This window comes from Mytilus californianus, unplaced genomic scaffold, assembly GCF_021869535.1.
Source record: "Mytilus californianus isolate M0D057914Y unplaced genomic scaffold, xbMytCali1.0.p SCAF_12, whole genome shotgun sequence".
NCBI lineage: Eukaryota > Metazoa > Mollusca > Bivalvia > Mytilida > Mytilidae > Mytilus > Mytilus californianus.
Window position 1 is genome coordinate 45,489,793 of NW_026262604.1, and position 26,402 is coordinate 45,516,194.

Genomic DNA, 26,402 nt, shown 5'->3' on the forward strand with positions numbered 1-26,402 from the left:
TATTTACACCAATAAAAACAATATTAAAAGATTAAATTACAGTATTGAATAGGTAACCTTTTAGAATAAGTTTATTTAAAGAATTGATAGGTTAACCCGGATCGTATCTAAATTTCCGGGCTCGGTTTACAACATCACTGTAAAATTTAGGATGTGCTATTCTGTTTGCAATAAGTTTTCTACATGTACAGCCAAACTTCCAGACCAAATCTTTGTATCTATGAAATAAATTAGTCAAGGTTTTAAGTAAACTGTGGTAACGAAATCCCTGACTTAATAATTTACTAGTAATTCATAGATTACGCTCTTTATAATCCAAATCGTCACTACAAACACGATCATAGCGAACGAGTTGGGATATATAAACACCGTAAGACGGTGCCAAAGGAACATCACCGTCCAAAAAGGTCGTCCTGTGGCAAATATTTCATGTATGCTCAGAACGAGAACAAATTAACAATAAATACAAAAAAAGTATGTCCGTCCATAGGGGTTAACCGTTCTGATTCAAGGAAAATATAAGGGTATAATGGATCGAGACAGCATTTGCCATGAAATAAGCCACCAAAGGACTCCAAAAAGGCTTGTTGCAAGGATTTTTAACTCGCAAAAAGCGTGACACGCTTCATTATAAGTGAAAGTACTCGTTGCCGAATATGTATCCATCCCGCATTGAATATCTTACTATATTTACAAATGCATGGCTACATAACAATTCTCTAATCACTTAACATTATTGAATGAGAAAGTATATAAGTATCATATTTTAACAACAATATCATATTTTATATACTATAAGGAGAATTCAGATGTTTTGTAATACTGCGAAGACATTATTCATTATAAACCAATTTCCGTGGATTTTTTGGGGACAATTTTAAAAGTACAACGTATAAAATGTTTTCTTAAGGCTTGTATGCAGACATTAGCACAACTATGAAATCAAATATACACGAACGTGTAAGTTTTCTTTAACAAAAATTGATATCCACGAAAAAAATCCGCTTATTTAAGAAAGAAGCAATTTAACCAAACAAACAAAACATAGTGGGTGTTTACCCTTGTCAAGAAGATATGTCGATGTTTCAGTTAAAACGAAGAACATTCTGGACAAAAACATTTTTAATAATGATGAATTAATTCTTAAATAAAGGCAACAGTAGTATACCGCTGTTCGAAAGTCATATATCGATTGAGACAAAAACAAATCCGGGTTACAAACTAAAACCGAGGGAAACACATCAACTATAAGAGGAAACACTGAAGTGAACAAAAAACAAACGACAATGCAACACACACAGAAACGAACTATAAGATAACAACTGCCCTTTTCCTGACTTGGTACAGGACATTTTAAGAAAAAAATGGTGGGTTGAGCCTGGTTTTGTGGCTAGCCAAACCTCGCACTGTTATGGCAATCTTAAAGATAACACTAAAATGACACCATTACATGACAGGAATGCAGTAAAAATAAATGCATTAGCATTCAGGACAGAGAAATACACAAATAAACAATACAATAGTACATTTCGACATTCTAACCACAGAATAAACACAAACATGTAAAACAACATAGGACAGCACACAAAACAGCACAACAGAACCACGAACTGTCTTTCACACGACTGGGTCAACGCTACAAAAGTGACGTCACAGGTAAATTTCTAAACAAATGTTGATACTGTTCAAGATCAGGTTTGTAACTATGTCATTTAATGTATTTTATAACAATTACAAGAATATTAATATAGAATTGTTTAAGTAATTAGATAATTAATTGTAATATCTAGCTATGTCGGTATTATTTCTAAATCAAACTGTAAAACAAATAAATAGTGTACATATAGTTGCTATAAACTAAAATCTATAAATGAACTGGATGATTAATTAACTTTACTTTCACATACGAATCAAAAATTTAAAAAAAATTGGGTAGAATTACAACTACAAACGATAAGACATTTAACAATATCTGATCAGAATTACAAATACAACATCATAACTAAATACATGAATGTTGGATAACAAATACCGTTACGTCTTATAGTAATGCGAATTCACACTCAGCAAAACAATTTTGTCAACAAGTTTATTTCTATTTTATCAACTGTATGACTTACGATAATTAAAAACTAGAAATACTTCTCTCTCTTTTCTTATCAGTTTGACTTGTGTTGATTATGTTGATGATGAATACAAATAAAATGCACTAATATCATTAGGTGTGGTCCAGATAAGCGTCGAGAACAAATCCGTACAGTCGCGTAGGGTTAAGATTGGTGTCAAATTGTTTCCATTAAAATTCTGACTCATTTAAAGTGGTCAAGTGAGACTCAGTTAAGTGACTTGAACGCTCAAATGCAAATGAGTATGTCTTTAAATGTTCCTATATTCCGTTTCATCATTCAGCCTCGTGTTAAATATTCTTGTACTTTTGAATTTATTTGTATATATGATTCGCAATTATCGATGTTACCTTGCAACAAATAAGAATTTGTTTTTATCTCTATGGCATCCGCGTCATAAAGATGATATGATATCAGAAGTTAAAGCTTAAGCATATAGGTACAAGTTATTGGAACAAATTGATAACCACTGTCTAAAAAAATCTATATCAACATCTTTACAGCATTATTTCTGGTAGAAAGATCATATATCTACGTCATGCTTTGTTTTTTTTTTTTTTTTCAATTCAAAATCATATGTTTAACTTACATTGACAATTAAACGGCATACAAACAAAAGGTCACTTTGTAGCATGACAAAAAAAAAAGCTTCTGTTTTATTATAAAGTTATATGATTTCTTTCGGATCGAAAGGCTATGCTCAATTTACCAACCACAAGTAATCGTATTCATTTCATTCTTTTCTTTTTTTTTTTACAGGACAACACCTATAGAAACCTATAAGATACAATAGTTTGCTCTTTTTGATGTGTAAATACTTCACTAGAATCAATTTGATTTTTTTTCATGTGTGATTTACTCCAGGTTCACTTCAATAAAGCAAGCCGTTTAATAATAAAAAAAATCACAAGATTTTCAAGCAAACGTTTAGGTAGTTTCGAAAACATCAATTTACCTGTATCTGTTTAAATTTGTGTAACCTTTTCATGAAGTATAGTCTAACAAAGGAAGAACATAACGATTTTCAATACAACTGTTAATAGTCGTGCCATAAGAAAAATCATTAAGATTGATTGAGTGATTATTGTTTGTATAACGTCGAGGGACAAATATTTCAAGCAAATTCAAGATGAGAACAAATTGATAATTAAAATAATATAAGGGTCCTTGCATATGGATCGACCAAGATGAAGGTAGGTACATTTGGATTGCCCCTGGAATCTGACGGTTTATTGGATAAGGAAAGATATTCTGCCGTTTTGTTCTGAAATAACCATGTTGTATCAGTTACAAAAGTGCTTATGAACCATCGCTTTGTTTTAAAATTTTGAGCCGGATTACAAAATCATCAAAAAAATAGTTTAACCAACGTGCGGTTAGCTTGATCGTAGTTCTTCACTCGTCGAAATTCAATACAATGGCGTTTTGTCATCTTGCTTATCCCTGTATTCGCTATTGTGGCGTCCCAACAAAATGCTGCACATTCCTAATTACGCCCCAAATATATTACGAGGTAGATCATCGAAAATTAGAAATAGCGCTTGTCTGCATATATTGGAGAAACGAATTCTTTCGCCGAATCTCTAGTTATACGATATTTGTGATGTCGAACCACCTCAAATGACTCATGAATGTATTTTAATCAGGACAAGAGGTAAGTTTTCATCAGTGAATCATGACCAGCCATCTATTTTCAAACACCTGAGTTCATTCGTGATTTTTAATTATCGGGGGTTGTGTTATTCAGTCTTCTATTTGTTTTTTCCTTTGTTGTTTAGAAGACTTTTGTTTATTTTGTTTTGTTTTTTTTTTTTTTGTTTTTTTTTTTTTGTTTTTTTTTTTGTTTTTTTTGTTTTGTTTTTTTTTTTTGTTTTTTTTTTTTTTTTTGTGGTTTTTTGTTTTTTGTTGTTTTTTTTTTGACGATTTAATTGTTTACAATTATATTGTCTTGTTTTATCAACTTATCTTTTTGATTCATCCGTTTGTTTATTTTTCTGTTCTTCAGAAGACTATCGTCCGTCTTTTTGTCGAGTTAATTGTTTACCATTGCGTTGTCTTGTTTTACATGTTTTATTGACTAATCTTTTCGATAGCTGAACATAGTGCAATAAGGACCGTATGTGTGACGTCAAAACAATACACTCATTAGTAATAACAGGACACCCAATTTTCCCAACAAATGTATGTGAATTTTGTCCCTTACTTTTGTTTCCCGAAGCTAAACGCAATCGTTTGTTATATAAACAACATGTTAAAAAACAATATTGTATTATCATCAATCATATAAGTATACAATCACTTTATTCAAGCAAAACGGAATAAATGTGCATTCGAACGTTACAACAATTGTCCGATCTCGGAAACATAGTTTGAACTAAGGAAGCTTCAATCTTTTAATAGATTGATGTGTATTTTCAAGAACTTGATGTGGGAATCACCATGCAAAAGTATGTTGCAATTCATTTTACCATATGTTAAATTAAAATAACTGCGTCTTTCAAATAACTCTGTTATTTTCTTCATTGTATTTCCCATTTTGAAAACAAAGTTTTAACAATCAAATTAAAATTAGCGTAAGTAACACATGGGCGGTAGTCAACAATGGTAAAATGAAAGTACGGGAAAAAATAATACATTGCGTTGCTGAATTTTTACGTTCACAACAAGCTCCATCATTCAGTTCCATATATGTATTAAAAGGTAATTAAAAGTAAAACTAGTAAGGAAAAAGTTATATATTTCAAATCCAACAGAATCCATACAATATATATATTGTTAGAATCAGAACCCTACTCTCCATTGTGCGAATCTTTGAATCGGAAATACCAAACATTAGAGCTGTCGTAGCAGTGTCAATACGAAACAGAGAGACTTGTAAAATGTTATGTCAAACTTATCAGATCAAAGCGCCACTTCATAATACTACAAAATTCAGATCTTAGAATAGGCCTTAACTCTGTGAAGCAAGATAAGGGTCTAGCTGTTTTCTCTGTAAATTTAAAATTCCTCCTAATACGGAGAATTTTAGCCAAATCGAACTTTGTTTTTGTCCTGGGTGATAATAAAGAGTTAATCACATCTTCTAATAAACCACTGAATGTCCACCTTATATTGAATTGAATTTTGCAAAAGAAAAATTGTCCAACAGTTGACAGGTTAATACTTTTTGAAATTCTAAACAAAAACGCTACTTTATTGCCACCTAAAATATCCCTCTAGATTCTTCCTGCACTGAAACTAAACTATAACATAAATGAACAGACCTCATCTATAGCTCAACATATTATATTTCAAACCTCACTTTATTGTATCTAGATTTCCTTCTGGGCAACGGCTACTATGTTTTTTTGTGATATCTGAACCTAGGTTTATGGTAAACATGTGTTAACAGAACAATGTTCACTAACATAAATAAAATATTTGAATGTCTATTTGATATCTTTCGCCTCCCTTTTAAATCTAGATATACAATCATACCACATCTTCTTATTTTTATAAATATAGACCCAAAAAATCGTTTTGAAGAGATTTCGTTTTAGCAATTGATACAAAGTAGTGGGTCTCATTGGGGTCTAAGCGTGACGCGGGATTGGCCGAATTTTTTTAAGCGTGACACGTGAAAGTCTGATTATTTTGCAAGAAACGGGAAACGTAGTCGGACGGGACACGGGAAATTAAAGGCGCTATTATTGCAACGATAAGCGGGATCCGGGATCAGAGTCCCCAAGGAATAAACATTCAATTTGACAGGCAACTAGTGTTACTGTATTTTGAAAGGCGCTTCAAGGTTTTTTTTAACTGCCATAAAATATGCATATTTTCTAATTAATCAAAGAGCACTACTCCTGAACCCCAGAAATGAAAATCGCCCGTATCAAATTATACCTCAGTTTTTCATCAAGTACGACAACAAAATTTTAAAAGCATTGGTCAAGTGCTTTATAAGTATTTGCATGGAAATGAAATAAAGTGTCATTGCAAAAAGATCAAGGACCATAACTCCTGAATGATCATAGTGAAAATTGTCAATATTCAACTTGAAGTCCATTTTTAACATTAATATCAACATATCAGAATTTGAAGAACATTGTTAAAACGGTTCATTAGTTTTGCAGGGAAACTGTTAGCAGCGACCAACCGTCACCCCCCCCCCCCCCCCCCCCCCCCCCCGGTACGTGGAAAGGTCAGGAGATCCATTTCCACATTCATCATTTGAGTACAAACTCAGTGATAAGTCTTTTTCAGTGTATCATATTTCAAGCAAAAGGAAATTATTAATTCTAATGTTTCATGACTATTGCAAACATGAATTCCTCATTCCTAACGAAATAAAAACTGTCATTAACCCAACAGATAAGAATATGCGGGATGTATGATAAAATCACATTGATTTTTTTCCTCACAATTATTGCCATAAATCGCACATTTTCAACGTTTTTGTGTACTAACACTTGACCGAAGTATTGAGTTTCGATTGTTTTTATTTTTGTGATCGTTTTTGTCATCGTTGTCTTATACAAGCACACTTTCCAATATATCTCATTATTGCAGGAGGTATTATAATTAGAATTGCAAGTTTAAAATATTTAACTACACTATTATGTAATTTTAATATTCTAACACACTTTTTTGTTATTAAAGTTTTTAATGTATGGCAATATGTTACATTGCTGGTATCATGTATGCAGATTGGATGCCTGTGTATTGTCCTTGACAACATACAATCACGTGGCGACCTTGTTGTTGTAATTATGTCACGTTCCACACCGAAGTCATGTGTGTAGACTACTGCGAAGAATTCATAGAATTGTATTAGTATTATCCAATCATGTAAGTGAGTTTATATGGGATTTGTTGGAAAAAGCAATAAAGGCTACATTTTGAAAATTCTGTACAGAGATATTTAATACTTTTGAAGAATTTTAACAAAAGCGTCACCTATCTTCTTTGCATTCCTTCAACATAGGAAAAGAATAGATATTCTAAACTATATTACTGTGCGTATTGCTATATGTGTCTTAATTCTAGATAAGCTAGAGGTAAAGGGGGAGGGTTGAGATCTCACAAAAAGGCTTTATAACTATTTTGATCTGAGCGTCACTGATGATTCTTATGTAGACGAAACGCGCGTACGGCGTATTAAAGTATAAGCCTGGTACCTTTGATAACTATTTACACCATTGGGTCGATGCCACTGCTGGTGGACGTTTCGTCCCCGAGGGTATCACCAACCCACTAGTAAGCACTTCGGTGTTGACATGAATATCAATTATATGGTCATTTTTATGAATTTCCTGTTAACAAAAGAATGATTTTTCGAAATACTAAGGATTTTCTTATCCCAGGCATAGATTTCTTTAGCTGTATTTCGCACAACTTTTTGGAATTTCGGGTCCTCAATGCTCTTTTTTTTTATCTGAGCGTCACTGATGAGTCTTATGTAGACTAAACGCGCATCTGACGTATTAAATTATAAGCCTGGTACCTTTGATAACTATTATCTTTAAAAATGGCATCTATTATTACCTTCGAAGAAGCAGTTGGTGAGTTATCATTTTCTTTGTACAATGTAGTGGAAAAAAATGGAAATGTACTGATTTCTCCATATAGTATTACAAGCGCATTGATGCTTCTGATGTTTGGGACTGGTGGAACAACAAACAAACAAATGAGATCTTCAATGTTCCATCAAAACATAGTAAGTGATGTCAACATTGATTATAAACGTCTTAACGATAAACTCTCTTCACTAACATGGAATGAAGTAGGGCTCTCGATTGGTAATAGACTTTTTGGAGATAACAAATTTAATGTTTTGAACACACTTACAGCGAATGCTTTACAATACTACGGTAGCGATTTAAAACGCATGAATTTTAAATCGGCACCAGATCAGTCAAGAATCTACATCAATAACTGGACTGCGAACGCAACGAAAGATAAAATCAGGAATAATTTCCACCTTGTGCTATAACTTGGGGAACTGTAATGGTTTTAGCGAATGTGATTTACTTTAAAGGAACTTAAAAAAAGGAAACAAGGAGTTTAACCCAAATAACAAAACAAAGAGGAATTTTCTGGACAATTCCAACCATCAAAAACAAGTTGATATGATGTATGACCAACGCAATGTGGTTGCTGGTGAGAACATTGAGTTGGATTGCAAAATTTTGAAACTTCATTATACGGAAAATAAATTATCAATGACATTTCTATTACCCAATGATGCAAATGGACTATCTCAGCTTGAAAATAAAATAACTATGACAACATTTAAAAGTCTGTTTTCTGGAATTTGTCGACGAAATACAATAATCAGAATTCCTAAATTCGTATTTGAAGCTGAATATGATCTAAAATCAGTACTTACATCATTAGGAATTACTGAAATCTTTGACTCGCAGACAGCAAGTTTCGCAAAAATGACAACCGTGAAACCGGTTTTTGCAAATGACGCCCGTCGTAAGTCATACATAGAAGTCACAGAAAAGGGTACGGAAGCTGCTGCTCTACAACGATTGTGATGGCGATGACAAGTTCAATGAGCGGACCTTTTCAGTTTGTAGCTGACCATCCATTCATGTTTGTCAAACGGGATAACAGTACGGGAACTATTCTTTTTGTTGGACGGTATGCAAACCCTTGAACGAATACATATAGTATAACATGTTTGATACGTTAACGAGAAGATTGTCAATCAAATGTAAAATAACGTATAAATTCAGTGAATTTGTCAACTTAATTGCATATCAAATTGTATAACTTTTATTATATGCATTGCTTCCATCAGTATTGCAATAATCATTATTTTATCTAAAATAACTATGTTGTAGTGCATGTACAGGTGTTTAACTCTCCATCAGTCGGTCCATTCGACCAAATGACTTAATCTGGTTGTTGCTGTCATTGTTATCTTAAATATTCAATATTTTATCTGGTCACCGGGTTGGTGGATGGCAGCAACTCCTTACCCGCACGGAAAATCTGACTATATTCCTAAGTATTTTTTTATGTTCTATCAGATCATTTGCAGATTAGGATGAAGTTTGCAACATATAATAATAAAACAATCACATATTGAACAGTAAGCAGAACAGAAGGCTAACTGTACCAGTTGATCACTAAAATCTCTTCTCCTTTATCTGGTTTGAGTTTCAACTCAATTTGCTTGCTAAGGGTCGTTATTATATACTTTACGGTAAATACAGGTTAATTGTATGTGTGATACAATTTGATTACAATCGTGCTGTATCAGCCGCCATCTGTGATGATATCGATATCAGTCACGATTGCAAAGGCCTTATGAAACTTCTTATCTGTATGACGTAACGTAATCATATAAGTTACGGTTACAAAACCTTTATCAAATACCTAATATGTATTACGCCGTGTCTCTTGAAAAATACATGAGCGATAAGCTGTACTTGAGGTACATTTTATAATAAAGTGTATATGGTATGGTTTTTTTCAATTTCACTCACAGTATCAACCCTCAACCAATATAATCCCTCGAGCAGAGCTCTTGGTATAATATTGGTGTCTCGGGTTGACACAGGTGTGATATTGAAATAGCCATATGATATTCCATATTTATTTTACATTTCTGTATCACAAATATTGCACAACTGCATTAAGAAGGATGATTACAGTAAATTATTTTTGTTCTTATAAAACAATCCAATTAGAATCATTTTCAAAACCTCTTCAATAAGGAAATATCTATACATTTATTAGAGTTAGACCTCTAAATCGGCACCGATGGGAATCTTTTTTTAAATAATTTAATGGGTACTTTCCACACTTTAATACAAAATACAGCAATAAAAGGTTCAGTGATATTCTGTGTTTGTTAGATTATTGTTGTTGTTTGTTTGATATCCTGTGGCAAATATTTTATGAATGCTCAGGACGAGAACAAATTAACAATGTATACAATAGGTAGGTCCTTCAATAGGGGCCAACCGGTCTGATTTAAGACAAAATAAGGATACCTCTGAAAACACTAGAGTATATTGGATAGGGACAGCAATTTTGCCATGCAATAGACCACCTACGGTCTCCCTAAAGGGTTTTTGCAAGGGTTTCTAACGGACAGAAAGCATGACAAGCTCTCTACACGAAGCAACGAATTGACGTCTTCATTCTGATCCGACGTTTCTGAGTATCTATATATCACGCACCGACAAATTGAAAGATAGCATGAAACGCTTTCTATACGAGAGCAAAGATTTTGACGTCCCCATTCTGGCTGGACGTTGCTCAATATTTATGCATCCTGCTCAGACAAACTGACAGCCCATTGTCACAAGGGTTTTTCTGGTGGATAAGAAGACCAAAGTAACCATGTTTCCATATCACAGACTTCCTTAGGGTACCGGTTTGCTATATTTCTCTTTACTTATCTTACGAAATTTACAAATTCATTTCTATATAACCATTATCTAATCACTGAACATTTTTAATGAGAAAGAATATAAACATCAATTTGTATATACTATAAGGAGAACTCAGATGTTTTTGTATTACTCATGATTCATTTTTCCTAAGATTCCAATTTTCATGAATTTAAAAAAAAAAATGGTGAACGACAAAAATAAATGTTAAACAACTAATTGTTTGGTTTGTATGCAGACATTAGCAAAACCATGAAATCAAGTTTACACAAAAATGTAAGTTTTCTCAACCCGAGGAAAATTGCTACCCACGAAAAATTTAATCCACAGTAACCATTTAGTGTATCTATTTTCTTCTACACAAAAAGAGAATGTGTTAAAAGAAAAAAATAATTTAAGAACAGAAATTTAAACCAGACAGACAAACAAACAAACAAACAAAACATAGCGGGTGTTTTAACCGAGCCAAGAAAAGAAGTCGATGTTTCAGATAAAATCAAGAACATTCTGGGGAAACAAACCATAAAACATGTTAATAGAATGAATTTATGAGTACCAGAAGAAAATTGTCGTTAAGGAAGTTGTAAATTTTGTCTGATTTTTTTTTTAATTTTTGAAGGATTGTTAATTAATCAACAATGTTTTGTACGTTCATACACTGCGATGCATGTTATAGTTAACTTTGCATACCATTATAAGTTGAAAGAAGAAAGAAAGAAAAAAAAACAGGATTGTTAATTACTCAACAATGTTATGTACGTTCATACACAGCGATGTATACATTTGTTAACTTTACAAACCATTATAAGTTGAAAGAAAAAAAAATCACACGACGAAAGTATGTAAACCAAGTAATACGATGTATTTCAAATGAACAATAATGCGATGTATTTCAATAAAACATAACACAAACATATCTAATTGTAGCCGTCGATTGGGGACTTTACGAAGATAAATCAACCCAAAAGATGTATATCGACTGAGGCCGAAGTCCGTGGCCGATATACACTACAAACCAGTAAAAGTCTGAAATGGGCAATATATATATATACTCAACTGTACTGATTCTTATTCGACCATTCCGATTTGAATAAGTCAGAATTTACTGGATATTAATTGACCCAAATCTTAACCGTACTCGATGGTATTGATTTGTACTCGACCTTAGTCTGGACCATATTTAAAGACTCAACTAGTACTTGGCCAGTTAGAGTTAGTCTTTATCCATTCGATTCCCGACCTGTTCTTAACCTGTTTTCAATGTTTGAACCATTATCGACCAGATATGAACTGTACTCGACCAATTTTTGATAATAATGAATTAATTTTTAAATATTTTTTTCAACCCGTTTAATTCTATTTTATCAACCTTATGACTTACTGTAATAAAAACTATCAATACTTCTCTTTGTTTTCTTATCAGTTTGACTTGTGTTAATTATGTTGATAATGAATACAAAAAAAAATCCACTAATATTTTTAGGTATGGTCCAGATTAAGGTCGGGAACAAATCAGTACAATCGAGTAGGGTTAAGTTTGGGATCTGGTCAAATTATTTCCACTAAAATTCTGACTTATTTAGAATGATCGAGTTAGAATCAGTAAAGTGTCTTGAACGCCCTATGAAAATGAGTATGTTTTTAAATATTCCTAAATTTCGTTTCATCATTCAGCAACGTGTTAAAGATGCTGTTACTTTTGAATTTATTATTATATATGATTAGCAATTATAGATGTTTACTTACAATAAAAAAGATTTTTTTTCATCTTTATGACATCCGTGTCATAAAGATTATACACCTGTATTATATCAGAATAAGTTGTTCGTTAAAGCTTTAACATAAAGGTACAAGTAATTGTAATATATTGTCTAAAAAGATCTGTATCAAAATTTGTACAGCATTATTTATGGTAGAAAAAATGATGTATCTACGTCATCTTTCTTCAGTTTAGCGCATTGTGTGGCCTTTATTTCCACTGAAATCATTAGTATTATAAGATTCTATTTCCAATTAATGGATTATATTCCCTTTGATTAACACATAAAGTTAACTAATGTTGTTGGCAATTTTCAGACCCAATTATAACATGATCAATCGGACAATCTATAAAATGAGAACTAGAAAAATTGTAATCGGGACGTGAAGACATGAAGTGGTCAATAGTTTAAGATAACATACATCATTGTAAGCTTTGAGCCTAATGTTGTTCAAAATCATTTTGGTTTTATCTATGCTTTTTTCAATTCAATATCATATGTGTGTCTTATATTTGCAATGAACAGGCATACAAACAAAAGGAGGTCATTTCATTGTTTGACACAAAATCTTCTGTTTTATTATATAGCTATGATTGATGATTTCTTTCGGATTGAAGAGCTATGCTCGATTTCCTAACCACATGTAATCATGTTCATTTTCATTCGTTTTTTATTTTATATATCTACAGGACAACACCTAAAGAAACACATACGATATAAGTTTGCGCTTTTGAATGTGTAAATACTTCCTTAGAATCAATTTATCTTTTTTTTTTCATGTGTGATTTATTCCAGACTTATTTCAATAAAACAAGCCGTTTAATATAAAATAAATCTCAAGATTTTTTTAGCAAACGTGTAGATACAGATGGATGCAGTCCTAACCTGTACAAAAGTTAACTTAGAGCAGACTTGTTGACTGCTTTCCAAGTTAACTTGAGAAATTTTAAGCAAACAAGCAAGTTAAATTCGTCGTTGGTAGACCAGACAAAGGTCTGCTTTTTTAGGACTTTTGCAGACCTATTGACAAGTCTGCCCCAGACCAAACCTGTGGACAAGTCTGCTATTGACCAGTCCTGAGGACAGGTCTGCCCCAGACCAGACCTGTGGCCAAGTCTGCTCCTGACCAGACCTGTGGACAGGTCTGCTACTGACTGATTGCTGTGTTTAAGACTTTTCATATTAGACCTGAGCTTTTATTATGTAAACAATAATCGCATTGTTCTTTTTTCCCAGTATAGCAAATTACTCTACTCGTTAGACTCTATGAATATTATACACATTAAAAAAATTTCGTTTTTTTTTTTTTCATTTCATATTCTTATATACATTAAACAATGGCTATAACATTACACACTTGTGATCACATGCAGCTATCATAAAAGAAAGGAAAGTTATTTAATTAGAAGGCGGATAGAAAGGTTATCCAACGCATCGGAACAATATTTTTATCAACATCATCATTGGCGTTGCTTCGTTCCTCATTTTTTACAGTCTCTTCCTAAATTTAACTCGATATATTTAAACATGGATATTTCATCGTAGTTCACCTTGTTTGCCTTGGATTTACGATTCTGTTTTCGACAAAATGTTCAAACGAAAATTGTACAGTGTCCGGATGCATAAGGTGTTGTTTAATTATGAACATTCTCGTCAATTTCGTCAGATTTGTATTTACCGATCTGGGACGTCCGAAAAAAATATACTCGTTGTGAACATGAATGAAATGTTTGCCACTTGACGTTGAGCTACCAACAAAATCAATCAACCGACATAATTTACTAGCAGTATACTATTCCCAGAAGAGAACTTCTCATACATTTCATTATAAAGTACAAATGAAATCAGTCATATCAGTGTTGTATGATGCGGTCAAATAGTTTTATTATTCAAACCATCCTGAACTACTGACTTTACCGACGGTTCAATATTATGAATACAGAGATGAAATGCTGGCACTCTTAATTGATGCGGACAAGATTTTGTATTCATTGTTTTCCAATATTGCTTTCATTTGTATTATACAATCCAACCTTACATAAAAAAAAAACTTCTGATTTATAATGCAGCCATATAGGTTTACATACTAAAGTGCAAATATGGTCAGTTTTGGTTGATGCGTTCAAAGACTTTTGCTAAACGAGTCAGCCTGAGGTATCAAAACTACAGAAATTTTGTTGCATATCAATATATTGAACAAAAGTAATACATGCTGGCACTCTAAATGTATGCGGACCAAATTTTGTAGTCATTGTGTTCCAATATTGCGGTCCTTTGTATTATACAAGCCATACTGACATTAAAATATAACTGATTTTCTATGCCGCTACATGTATATAGATTTACATAATAAAGTGCAAGTATAGACAGTTTGGTTTATGCAGTCAAATAATTTTGTTAAAGAAGTCAGCCTGAGGTATCAAAACTACTGAAATTTTGTTGCGAGACAATATTTAGAATAAAAAGAGGACATGCTGGCAATCTAACTTGATGCTGACAAAATTTTGTAGTCATTGTGTTCCAATATTGCTGTCATTTGTATCATACAATTTTTCTTGATATGAGAATTTTTGTTTTCTTTTTTATGCGGCTATATAAACCATGATAAATTATCATAATAAAGTGTAAATAGGGTCAGTTTTGGTAGATGTGGTCAAATAATTTTTTTGTACGAGTCAGCCTGATGTATCAATACTACTGAAATTTTGTTGCGAGACAATATTTTAACAAAAAGAGGACATGCTGGCACTCTTATTTGATGTAGACAAGATTTTGCATTCATTGTTTTCCAATATTGCTTTCATTTGTATTATACAATCCATCCTTACATTAAAAAAAAAAAACTTCTGATTTATAATGCAGCCATATAGGTTTACATACTAAAGTGCAAATATGGTCAGTTTTGGTTGGTGCGATCAGAGAATTTTGGTTAAATGTGTCAGCCTGTGGTAACAAAACTACTGAAATCTTATTACGTATCAATATATTGAACAAAATGAATACATGCTGGCACTCTAAATTTATGCGGACAAAATTTTGAAGTCATTGTGTTCTAATATTACTGACATTTGTATTATATATTCAATCCTGATATAACAATATTGCTGATTTACTATGCAGCTATATAAATTTACATACATGACATAATAAAGTGCAAAAATGGTCAGTTTTGGTTTATGCAGTCAAATAATTTTGCTATAGGAGTTAGCCTGAGGTATCAAAACTACTGAAATTTTGTTGCAAGACAGTATTTTGAATAAAAAAGAGGACATGCTGGCAATCTAAATTGATGCTGACAAAATTTTGTAGTCATTGTGTTCCGATATTGCTGTCATTTGTATAATACATTCAATCCTGACAGAAAAAGATTGCTGATTTACTATGCGGCTATATAGATTTACATATATGACATAATAAAGTGCAAACGTGGTCAGTTTTTGGTTGATACGGTCAAATAATTTTCTTGTACGTGTCAGCCTGCAGAATCAAAAGTACTGAAATTTTGTAACGTATCAATATATTTAACAAAAGGAGGACATGCTGGCACTCTAAATTTATGCGGACAAAATTTTGTAGTCATTGTGTTCCAATATTGCTGTCATTTGTATTATATAATCTATTCTGACATAAAAATATTTCTGAATTTTTAGGCGGGTATATAAATAAACATAATAAAGTGCAAATATGGTCAGTTTTGGTTGATGCATTCAAATAATTTTGTTGAACGAGTCAGCCTGAGGTATCAAAACTACTGAAATGTTGTTATGTATCAATATGTTTAACAAAAGGAGGACATGCTGGCACTCTTAATTTATGCAGACAAAATTTTGTAGTCATTGTGTTGCAGTAGTGCTGTCATTTGTATTATACGAGCCATACTGACATAAAAATATAACTGATTTATTATGCGGCTATATAGATTTACATAATAAAGTAATAATGTGTAATTATGGTCAGTTTTGGTGGATGCGTTTAAATATTTTTGTTATACGAGTCAACCTGAGGTATCAAAACTACTGAAATTTCATTACGTATCAATATATTGAATAAAAAAAGGACATCCTGGCACTCTGAATTCATGTGGACTCAATTTTGTAGTCATTGTGTTTCAATGTTGCTGTCATTTGTATTATACAATCTATTCTGACATAAAAATATTTCTGAATTTTTAGGCGGGTATATAGATAAATATAATAAAGTGCAAATATGGTCAGTTTTGGTTGATGCATTCAAATAATTTTGTTGTACGAGTCAGCCTGAGGTATCAAAACTACTGAAATTTTGTTATGTATCAATATATTTAACAAAAGGAGGACATGCTGGCACTCTAAATTTATGCAGACAAAATTTTGTAGTCATTGTGTTGCAATAGTGCTGTCATTTGTATTATACGAGCCATACTGACATGAAATTATAACTGATTTTCTATGCGGCTTCTTATATATATATTTACATAATAAAGTGCAAATATGGTCAGTTTTGGTTGATACAGTCAAATAATTTTGTTATATTTGAGCCAGTATGAGATGTGAAAACTACTGATTTTTGGTGATGATTCAATTATTTGAATAAAAAAAGGACATGCTTGCACTGTTGATTTGTGCAGAAAAAGAAATATAAGTAAGCCGAACATAAACATGATAAATATCAGTAACTGTACACCAATATTGCTTTCAATTATCATGATTATTTTATATGATCTACGTATTATTCCATTTTGGCATTGTTTATTGATTTTATCTGAAAACCAAGTTTATAAGATTAACGCTACATTTTAAAACCGATCAGAACTTATAACACTTTATATAAAATACTGATTTATACCAAGGATTTGTATAGTTAGACTATACAAATCCTTGTTTATACGATTTAAAGAATTTGACATTTATTGGAATATATTTTCAATGCCCGTTAGCATTGTAACCAATATCACTTTTAATTTATAGAAAGGCATATCACGGATAAATTTGTATAACAAGCAAAGTTTTATGCGTACTTTATTTACCAATACATGTATTAAATCTCTATTTTTTATATCACAGAAGTATTATATTGAATTTATTTTTCTATGTTTATACCATGAAACAAAGACATTTAAACATATTTTTAAAATACTGATGTAGAGCGGTCCTGGTTACAAATTAACTTAGTGTTGAGCAGACCAGCCAAAAGTTAACTTGAGATCAGGTCTGGTTCGATCGGAGTTGTCAAAATCAAAGTTAACTTATGTTAACTTATGGCAGGACTGGTTTAACTTATATTAGTAGCAGACATGTTTCTAAGTTAACTTTTTCTGCAGACATAAAAACAGTCCTAGGACCAAGTCCGCTTTTCAAGTTAACTAGATTGTGGTCATAGGACTGGTCAGAGCAGTCCTAAATCCTGTCACAGGTTAACTTTGACCAGTCAAAATGACTGGTTATCAAGTTAACTTGCTGTACAGGTTAGGACTGCACCCATCTGCAGTTTCGAAAAATTTAAATCTATCTGTTAAATTTGTGTAACCCTTTCATGAAGTATAGTCTAACACAAGAACAACAGAATAATTTTCAATACAACTGTTAATAGTTGTGCCAAAAAAAAATCCGCTACGATTGATTGATTGACTGTTGTTTGCTTAACTTCAAGGGACAAATATGCCAAGCATGTTCAAGATGAAAAAAAAATAAACAATGAAGATTATATAAGGGTCCTTGCAAAGGGATCGACCAGTTGAAGGGTGGTACATTTAGATTGCCCCTGAAAACTGAGGGTTGATTGGATGGGGAAAGATATTCAGCTGAGTAACATACCATTTACGGACCTCTGAAAGAGTTGTTACAAGGGTTATTAGCATGCAGAAAGTGTAGCACAATCTTAACACGAGGCATCGGATGTAACGTCCCGAATCTGACTGGACGTGGATGCGTAACTATTCACCACCAAGCGAACGCACCACTTTGACATGCGTTTCATTGCCGGTTAGGAGAGGTTTAAAAATGACGATCTTTTTATTCCGCAATCACCCTTTTGGGGATTGATCATTAACAAGAAAGGTAAACTTAACTTAAATACTTGATAAGGTACGTCAATCAACAGTATCGTACAGCAATATGTCTATTAAGAAATATGTAACATTCATTTTTTTTGTTCTGCAAATATGCCAGCAACAAACAAAACAAAGATAAATGTTTCATTTATTAATAATGCAATTGTATAGTGACTATGTTTGTCTACATTGATGTAAGATTATGCAATAAAGCTCATTGATAAGGTTGTTAGTGTTAAACGCCAATTCAGTGATCAATTTATTCGTTTAAGCACCCAGAGATAACTGTTGACCTTCTGTGAAAAGACTGGCAATCCGTGTCAATTGAGATCGAAGTAGAACACAGCTTACCACGAGCGTAGATCGATGTTACAGCACCCAGTGTTGACAGTCTAGTGATCACTGTAGATAAACTTTTTATACTACATGACCATTTTGGCTCCCATGGGTAACTATATACAACCCTTTGACAGAGAAACATGATAAAAATATTTCTATAAAAATTGTATTGGATTTACACTAATATTTTAATTGAAATGCGTTTAAACAACCGGGACATTATAAAATGAATTACCTTTAATTATTTTTCTAACGGAGAAATCATCACGAATATTCATGTGGTACTGAAATTTGTCGTGAATTTCATTATAAATAACAGTTTTTTTTTTCTTTAGATAACCATGTTGTATCAGTTACAAAAGAACTTATGAACCATCGCTTTGTTTTCTGAGCCGGATTACACAATCATCAAACACATAGTTTAATCAACGTGCGGTTAGCTTGAGTGTGGTTCTTCACTTGTCGAAATTCAATATAATTGCGTTTATTCATCTTGCTTATCCCTGTATACGCTATTATGGTGTCCCCACAAAATGCTGCACATGCCTGATAACGCCACAAATATATTACGAGGTAGATATCGAAAATTAGAGATAGCGCTTGTCTGCATATATTGGAGAAACAAATTATTTCGCCGAATCTCTAGCTATACGATATTTGTGATGTTGAACCACCTCAAATGACTCATCAATGTATTTTGACCGGGGCAACAGGTGAGTTATCATCAGTGAAGCAGGACCTGCCATCTATTTCAAAACACCTGAGTTCATTCGTGATTTTTTATTGCTGGGGGTTGTATTGCTCAGTCTTATGTTATAGAAGATTTGTTTGTCTTTTTGACGATTTAATTGTTTACGATTGCAATTTCTTTTTTTATCAACTTATCTTTTTTATTCATCCGTTTGTTTGTTTTTCTGTTGTTCAGAAGACTATTGTCGAGTTGATTGTTTGTCATTGCATTTTCTTGTTTTACATGTTTTATTGATTCATCTTTTCGATCGCTCCGTGATTGATAAAGAACATAGTGCAATGCGGACCGTATTTGTAACGCCAAACCAATACACTCATTAGTAATTACAGGACACACAATTATGAAATATAAAACTTGTATATGAGCTGTTTTATAACGTATTTCTAAATAGATAATATTGGATCCGAGCCGGTTTACATGGGTTTTCCCAGCAAATGTATGTGCATTTTGTCGCTTACTTTCGTTTACCGAAGCTAAACGCAATCGTTTGTTATATAAACAACATGTTATCCCAGATGCTTGTTAAAACCCAACAACATATTGGCAGTATTTGGCCACAGTCTTTAATATTATTTAGATTTATACATATTGAATACAAGTATGTATGTAAGTGCCGCAGATCGCTGGTAATTAAACAGTCATTTGTATATCTGAAAATATGAGGTTACCGGCATATCGCTGATTATGGCAACCGTACTATCAAATATATATATATATATAAATGACTACCACAGATTTTGGTAACTGAATATAAGATTAGAACAATTTGGATCACCGTGGGAACACAGGTGAGGGATGAAAACTCTTATTTGTTCATCTGTAGTGATTGATACTATTTATAAAACGAAATGTTTTTTGATGTAGCGAATTCTGCAATCCGAGTAAATTTGTAAGTCATTCTTTGCGACAGTTCTTTTGACATCAAGCGGAATTCTTCATCTGTCCATTTCGCAAAATACACGTAGGCTTCAAGAAATGTCAACTCACACATCACTTGAAAAGATAACATGAACCAAAGCAGTTTATAATTCTGAATATATTTACAGGAATTGCATGTTCAATATCAATAACAAATATGTTTACCGAAACTCTGAAGTATTGACGCTTTCTAGCATTCATGATTCAAAGATTGGATAACATTTATTTTATCTTGCTCCTTTAAATTTCAATTTGGTGTATGGAGTCAGTATTAGGGTATATTTTGCAGACCAATATCATTCTTGGTAATTTTCAAGTGTTTCTTTTGAGAGATGTCCTTCATCGGTATTGTATTGTAACTTCTCCAAGTATCTGTTTCTATTTTGATATAAAACAGTGTCCACATTTGCAAGTCAAACGCATCAAAACGTTTGATTTAAATGTCATGTGCATATACGGACATTCTGCACAATTAACCCCTGCACAAATGATTACAAAAAAAGGCCATATGAATGACACAACTCTGTGTCCACACTTGTTCATATTTACAAAATAATCAATTTACTGGGAGGGATGGCGGGTTTTTGGTTTTATATTTGAGTTCAAATGTCTCAGGCCTTCCTCCTTGGATCCAAATTGAAAAAGGCTCGTTACGTCAGATTTTAAGGTTCGATAACCACCAATGAGATTATGGTACAAATGTATACGTAAACTCACTAATAACCAAACAAAATATATAGGGTACAGCGCACCGTGATAACTGAATTTAAGTACAAGACTTAAATTCTATTAAAAACAATATTGTATTATCATAACGCATATGACTATACAATCAATTTATTCACATATGAAAACGGTTGCAGGTCAGAATAAGTGTACATTCGATCATGACTACAATTTGCCGATCACGGAAACAAATTTGAACTAAGGAAGCTTCAATCTTTTAATAGAAAAAAAAAATATTTTTAAGAATTTGATGTGGGAATCACCATGCAAAGGTATGTTGCAATTCATTTTACCATTTGTAAAATTATAAAAACTGCGGCTTCCAAATAACTCTGTTATCTTTCTTCATTGTATTTCCCATTTTGAAAACAAAGCTTTAACAATTAACTTGAAATTAGCGTAAGTAACACATGGGCGGTCGTCAAAAATGGTAAAGTGAAAGTACGGGAAAAATAACACATTGCGTCGCTGAATTTTTACTTTCACCACAAGCTCCATCAGTCAGTCCCATATATGTATTAAAAGATTATTGAAAATAAAACTCACAATGCCTAGTGAGAAAAAAGTAATATATATTCAGAATCAATACAATATATCAATTGTAAGAAACAGAATGCCAACTGTTCATAGCTCCAAACTTTGAATCGGAAATACCAAACATGATAACTGTACATGCTGTAGTAGCAGTGTCAATAGGAAAAAGTGAGACTTGTAAAATGTTATGTCAAACTTATTAGATCAAAGCGCCAATTCATATTACTACAAAATTCAGATCTTAGAATAGGCCTTAAATCTGTATAGCATGATTAGGGTCTAGCTGCTTTTCTATGTTAATTTAAAGTCCCCACTAATAAGGAGAATGTTAGCCAAATAGAATTTTGTTTTTAGTCCTGGGTGATAAAAAAAAAGTTAATCGCATCTTCTAATAAACCACTGAATGTCCACTTTATATTAAATTAAAGTTTGCGAGAACAAAATAATGTTCCAACAGTTGATGACGGGTAAATACTTTTTAAAATTCTAAACAAAAACGCTATTTTATGGCCATCTAAAATATACCTCTAGATTCGTCCTGCACTGACACTTAATGATTACATAACTGAATTGACCTCATCTAAAGCTCAATATATATTCCAAACCAAATTTCATTGTATCTCGATTTTCCCCCTGGACAACGCCTACGGAAAATATGTTCTTTTTTGATAATTGAACCTAGATTTGTGGTAAACATGTGATAACAGAACAATGTATACTAACATAAATAAAATATTTGAATGTCTATTTCATATCTGTCCCCTCTCTTTTTCATCTAGATATACAATCATACTCATCTCCTTATTTTTATGAATATAGACTCAAAATAATCGTTTTGACAAAATTTTGTTTTGGCAGTTAAACATAATACAAGGAATGAACATTCAATTTGACAGGAAACTTGTATTACTGTATTTTTGAAAGGAGCTTGAAGGCATTTTTTAACTGCCATAGTATATGCCTATTTTTTTAATTGATCAAAGAGCATTACTCCTGAAAAAATGAAAATGATATCAAATGTTACCTAAATTTTTGTATCACTAACAACAAATAAATTTTAAAGCATTTGTCAAGTGCTTTATAAGTAATTGCATGGAAATGAAATAAAGTGTCATTGCAAAAAGATCAAGGACTCTAACTCTTGAATGAACAAAGAGAAAATTGTCAATATTCAACTTAAACTCCATTTTTATCATTATTAACAACATATCAAAATTTTAGAGCATTGGCTAAACGGTTCATTAGTTATTGCAAGGAAACTATTAGCAGCAACCACCAGCAACCATCCCCCCCCCCCCCCCCCCCCCCCCGGTATAGTTTTGTCATGTCTAAAAAAGAGAAGCGATTGCCACCAGAGGGATATTAAAACTCATAACTCAAAAACAAACAGACCAAGCATCAAGAATCCGGAAAGGTCTGCAGATCCAGTTCCACATGTGACACTCGTCGTTTTGATGATGTGAGTACAAACTCAGTGATGAGTCTTTTTTTGGTATGTCATATTGTAGGCAAATGGAAATTATTAATTCTAATGTTTCATGACCATTGCAAACACAAATTCCTCACTCCTTACGTAAAAAATACTGTCATTTACCCAACAGATAATAATGTGCGGGCTGTATGATAAAATCACATCTTTCCCAAACTAATTCACATTAATCGCACAATTTCCATGTTATTGTGTACTAACACTTGACCGACGTATTGACTTTCGATTGTTTTTGTTTTTGTGATCGTTTGTGTCATCATTGTCTTATACAAGAACACTTTCCAAGGTATCTCATTATTGCAAGAGGTAATATAATTAAAATTGCAAGTTTTAAACATTCAACAACACTATTATGTAATCTTAATATTCTAACACACTTTTTCATTTAAAGTTTTTAAATGTATGACAATATGTTACATTGATGGTATTCTGCAAGCCGGATATCTGTGTGTTGTCCTTGAAAACATACGATCACGTAGCGACCTTGTTGTAGCAAAAATGTCACGTTCCACACCTAAGTCATGTGTGTAGGTTTATGCGAAGAATTCATGGAATTGTTTTAGACTTATCCAATCATGTCATTGAATTTATATGGTAGATTTGTCGGATAAAGCAAAAAGGCTACATTTTAAAAATACTGTACAGGGATATTTAATATTTTTGAAGAATTTTAACAACAAGGGTCATCATAGGTAAAGAATAAATATGTTAAACTATATTATTACATGAAATAAAATTGTCAGATTTAAAAAAACAATTGACAACAATAATTTAGAGCTTTTCTGGATTTACCTTACAGTATTTGAGGGTCAATTATGTATAAGAACCGAAACATTTTAAAAGCTAAATAACTAAAAAGGATCTACAAATAATAGTCCTTGTCATGAACAATTTTCAATCGGAAATTGAATGGTAAAAATGTTTTGTTTACTAAGAATTTCATAAGCTATTAAAAGATCTGTTTTCTGATAGTAACGATTTATATGCATACACTTTTCCTCGCATGTATACGCATTCACACACTAAAGGTGTAAACCGTCTAAAGCTAATGAACCTAATACATGCGTCCAAACATTTACAATTAATAAACTTGTTATCATTTATCTTAAACCACTTATTGAACTTTCAATATTTATTAAAAAAACTGTGATTCTCTGGAGAAATGTCTACATTAAATAAGTTGTTTGTATGTTTGATTTAACTGTTCCTAATATATTATTTTCATACATATGTGCGTACTATGCGAAAATAAATTACATTCAACAAAATGCAGTATTTTGCTATGAAAGTATATGCATGTACAGTCATATTTTTATTTGGACACTTTAGGTAATTTCCCTTTAATCCCATGTCTCACATGCACAATATATAAAAAAGGCAAATTGCGTAAAACTGTATTACCATTTTGTGTTTTGTGCAACCACAACAAGTGAAAGGTCATGTTTAAAAAAGACATAAATCAATCTGCGCAATAGTATTATTTGTATATAATAATGTAGTTGTACTTACCGTAATCTTATTCCACTTCTTTTGATAAACGTTTTCATTGAACACAGCTTAATATCTTAATAAATGGCATCTAATGTTGCCTTCGAAGAAGCAGTTGGTGAGTTATCATTTTCTTTGTACAATGCAGTCGAAAAAACTGGAAATGAATTGATTTCTCCATATAGTATTACAAGCGCATTGATGCTTCTGATGCTCGGTACAGATGGAACTACATACAAACAAATGAGATCTTCGATGTTCAAACAAAACATGGCAAGTGATGTCAACATTGGTTATAAACGTCTTAACGATAAACTGTCTTCACTAACAGGGAATGGAGTAGAGCTCTCGATTGGTAGCAGGCTTTTTGGAGATAACAGATTAAATGTTTTAAACACATTTACAGCGAATGCTTTACAATACTACGGTAGCGATTTGAAAAGCATGAATTTTAAATCGGCACCAAATCAGTCAAGAATCTACATTAATAATTGGATTGCAAACGCAACGAAAGATAAAATCAAGAATATGTTTCCACCTAAAACTATAACTTCGGCAACTGTTATGGTTTTAGCCAATGCAATTTACTTTAAAGGAACTTGGAATAAGGAGTTTAACCCACATAACACAACAAAGAGGAATTTTCTGAACAATTCTAACCAACAAAAACAAGTTGATATGATGTATGACCAACGCAATGTGGTTGCTGGTGAGAACACCGAGTTGGATTGCAAAATTTTGCAACTTCCATATACGGGAAATAAATTATCAATGATATTTCTATTACCAAATGATGCAAATGGACTATCTCAACTTGAAAGTAAAATAAATATGACAACATTTAAAAGTCTGTTTTCTGGAATTAGGCCACGAGATACAATAATCAGAATTCCAAAATTCGTATTTGAAGCTAAATATGATCTAAAACCAGTACTAACATCATTAGGAATTACTGAAATATTCGACTCGCAGACAGCAAATTTCGCAAAGATGACAACCATGAAATCAGTTTTTGTAAATGACGCCCGTCATAAGTCATACATAGAAGTCACAGAACAGGGTACTGAAGCTGCTGCTGCTACAACGATTCAGATGGTGATGACAAGTTCAATGAGCGGACCTTTTCAGTTTGTAGCTGACCATCCATTCATGTTTGTCATACGGGATAACAATTCGGGAACTATTCTTTTTGTTGGACGGTATGCGAATCCATGAACAAATACATATAGTATAACATCAGCTCTGAAAGCATACAGTCGGTTTGATACGTTAACGATAAGATTGTCAATTAAATGTTTAATAACGTATGAATAAATGTAATTTTCAGTAAATTTGTCAACTTAATTTCATATCAAATTGTATAACTTTTATTATATGCATTGCTTCCATCAGTATTGCAATAATCATTATTTTATCAAAAATAACTATGTTGTAGTGCATGTACTGGTTTTTACCTCTCCATCAGTTGGTCAATTCGACCAAAATTCTTAATCTGGTTGTTGCTGTCATTTTTATTTTAAATATCCCATATTTAATCTGGTCACCGGAGTGGTGGATGGCACAAACTCTTTACCCGCACGGAAAAGCTAGCTATGTTCCTAAGTAATTTTTTTTATGTTCTATTAGATCATTCGCAGATTTGGATGAAGGTTGCAACACTTAATAATAAAACAATCACATACTGAACAGTAAATAGATCAGAAGGCTAACTGTACCATTTGGTCACTGAAACCTCTGATCTTTTATGTGGGTTGAGTTTCAAATCAATCTTGCTTACTAGAGGTCATTATATTATCATGTTTATTATATACCTAATGGTAAATACAGGTAAATTGTATGTGTAATACAAT

At 32.4% G+C, this 26,402-nt stretch overlaps 1 protein-coding gene and 1 pseudogene across 1 annotated transcript; both read left to right on the top strand.

Moving 5' to 3' along the window:
- Positions 1-7,635: 7,635 nt before the first annotated feature.
- LOC127721094 (serpin B9-like) lies at positions 7,636-8,772 on the top strand (annotated as a pseudogene).
- Positions 8,773-24,822: 16,050 nt separating this feature from the next.
- Positions 24,823-25,767, top strand: LOC127721095 (leukocyte elastase inhibitor-like). Its single transcript, XM_052227775.1, has one exon. The coding sequence runs from the start codon at positions 24,823-24,825 to the stop codon at positions 25,765-25,767; it is 945 nt and encodes a 314-aa protein (XP_052083735.1).
- Positions 25,768-26,402: the final 635 nt, after the last annotated feature.

What these genes read in the sequence shown, in the direction of transcription:
- LOC127721095 (XM_052227775.1), top strand. Translation starts at nt 24,823, where the DNA reads ATGGCAAGTGATGTCAACATTGGTTATAAACGTCTTAACGATAAACTG.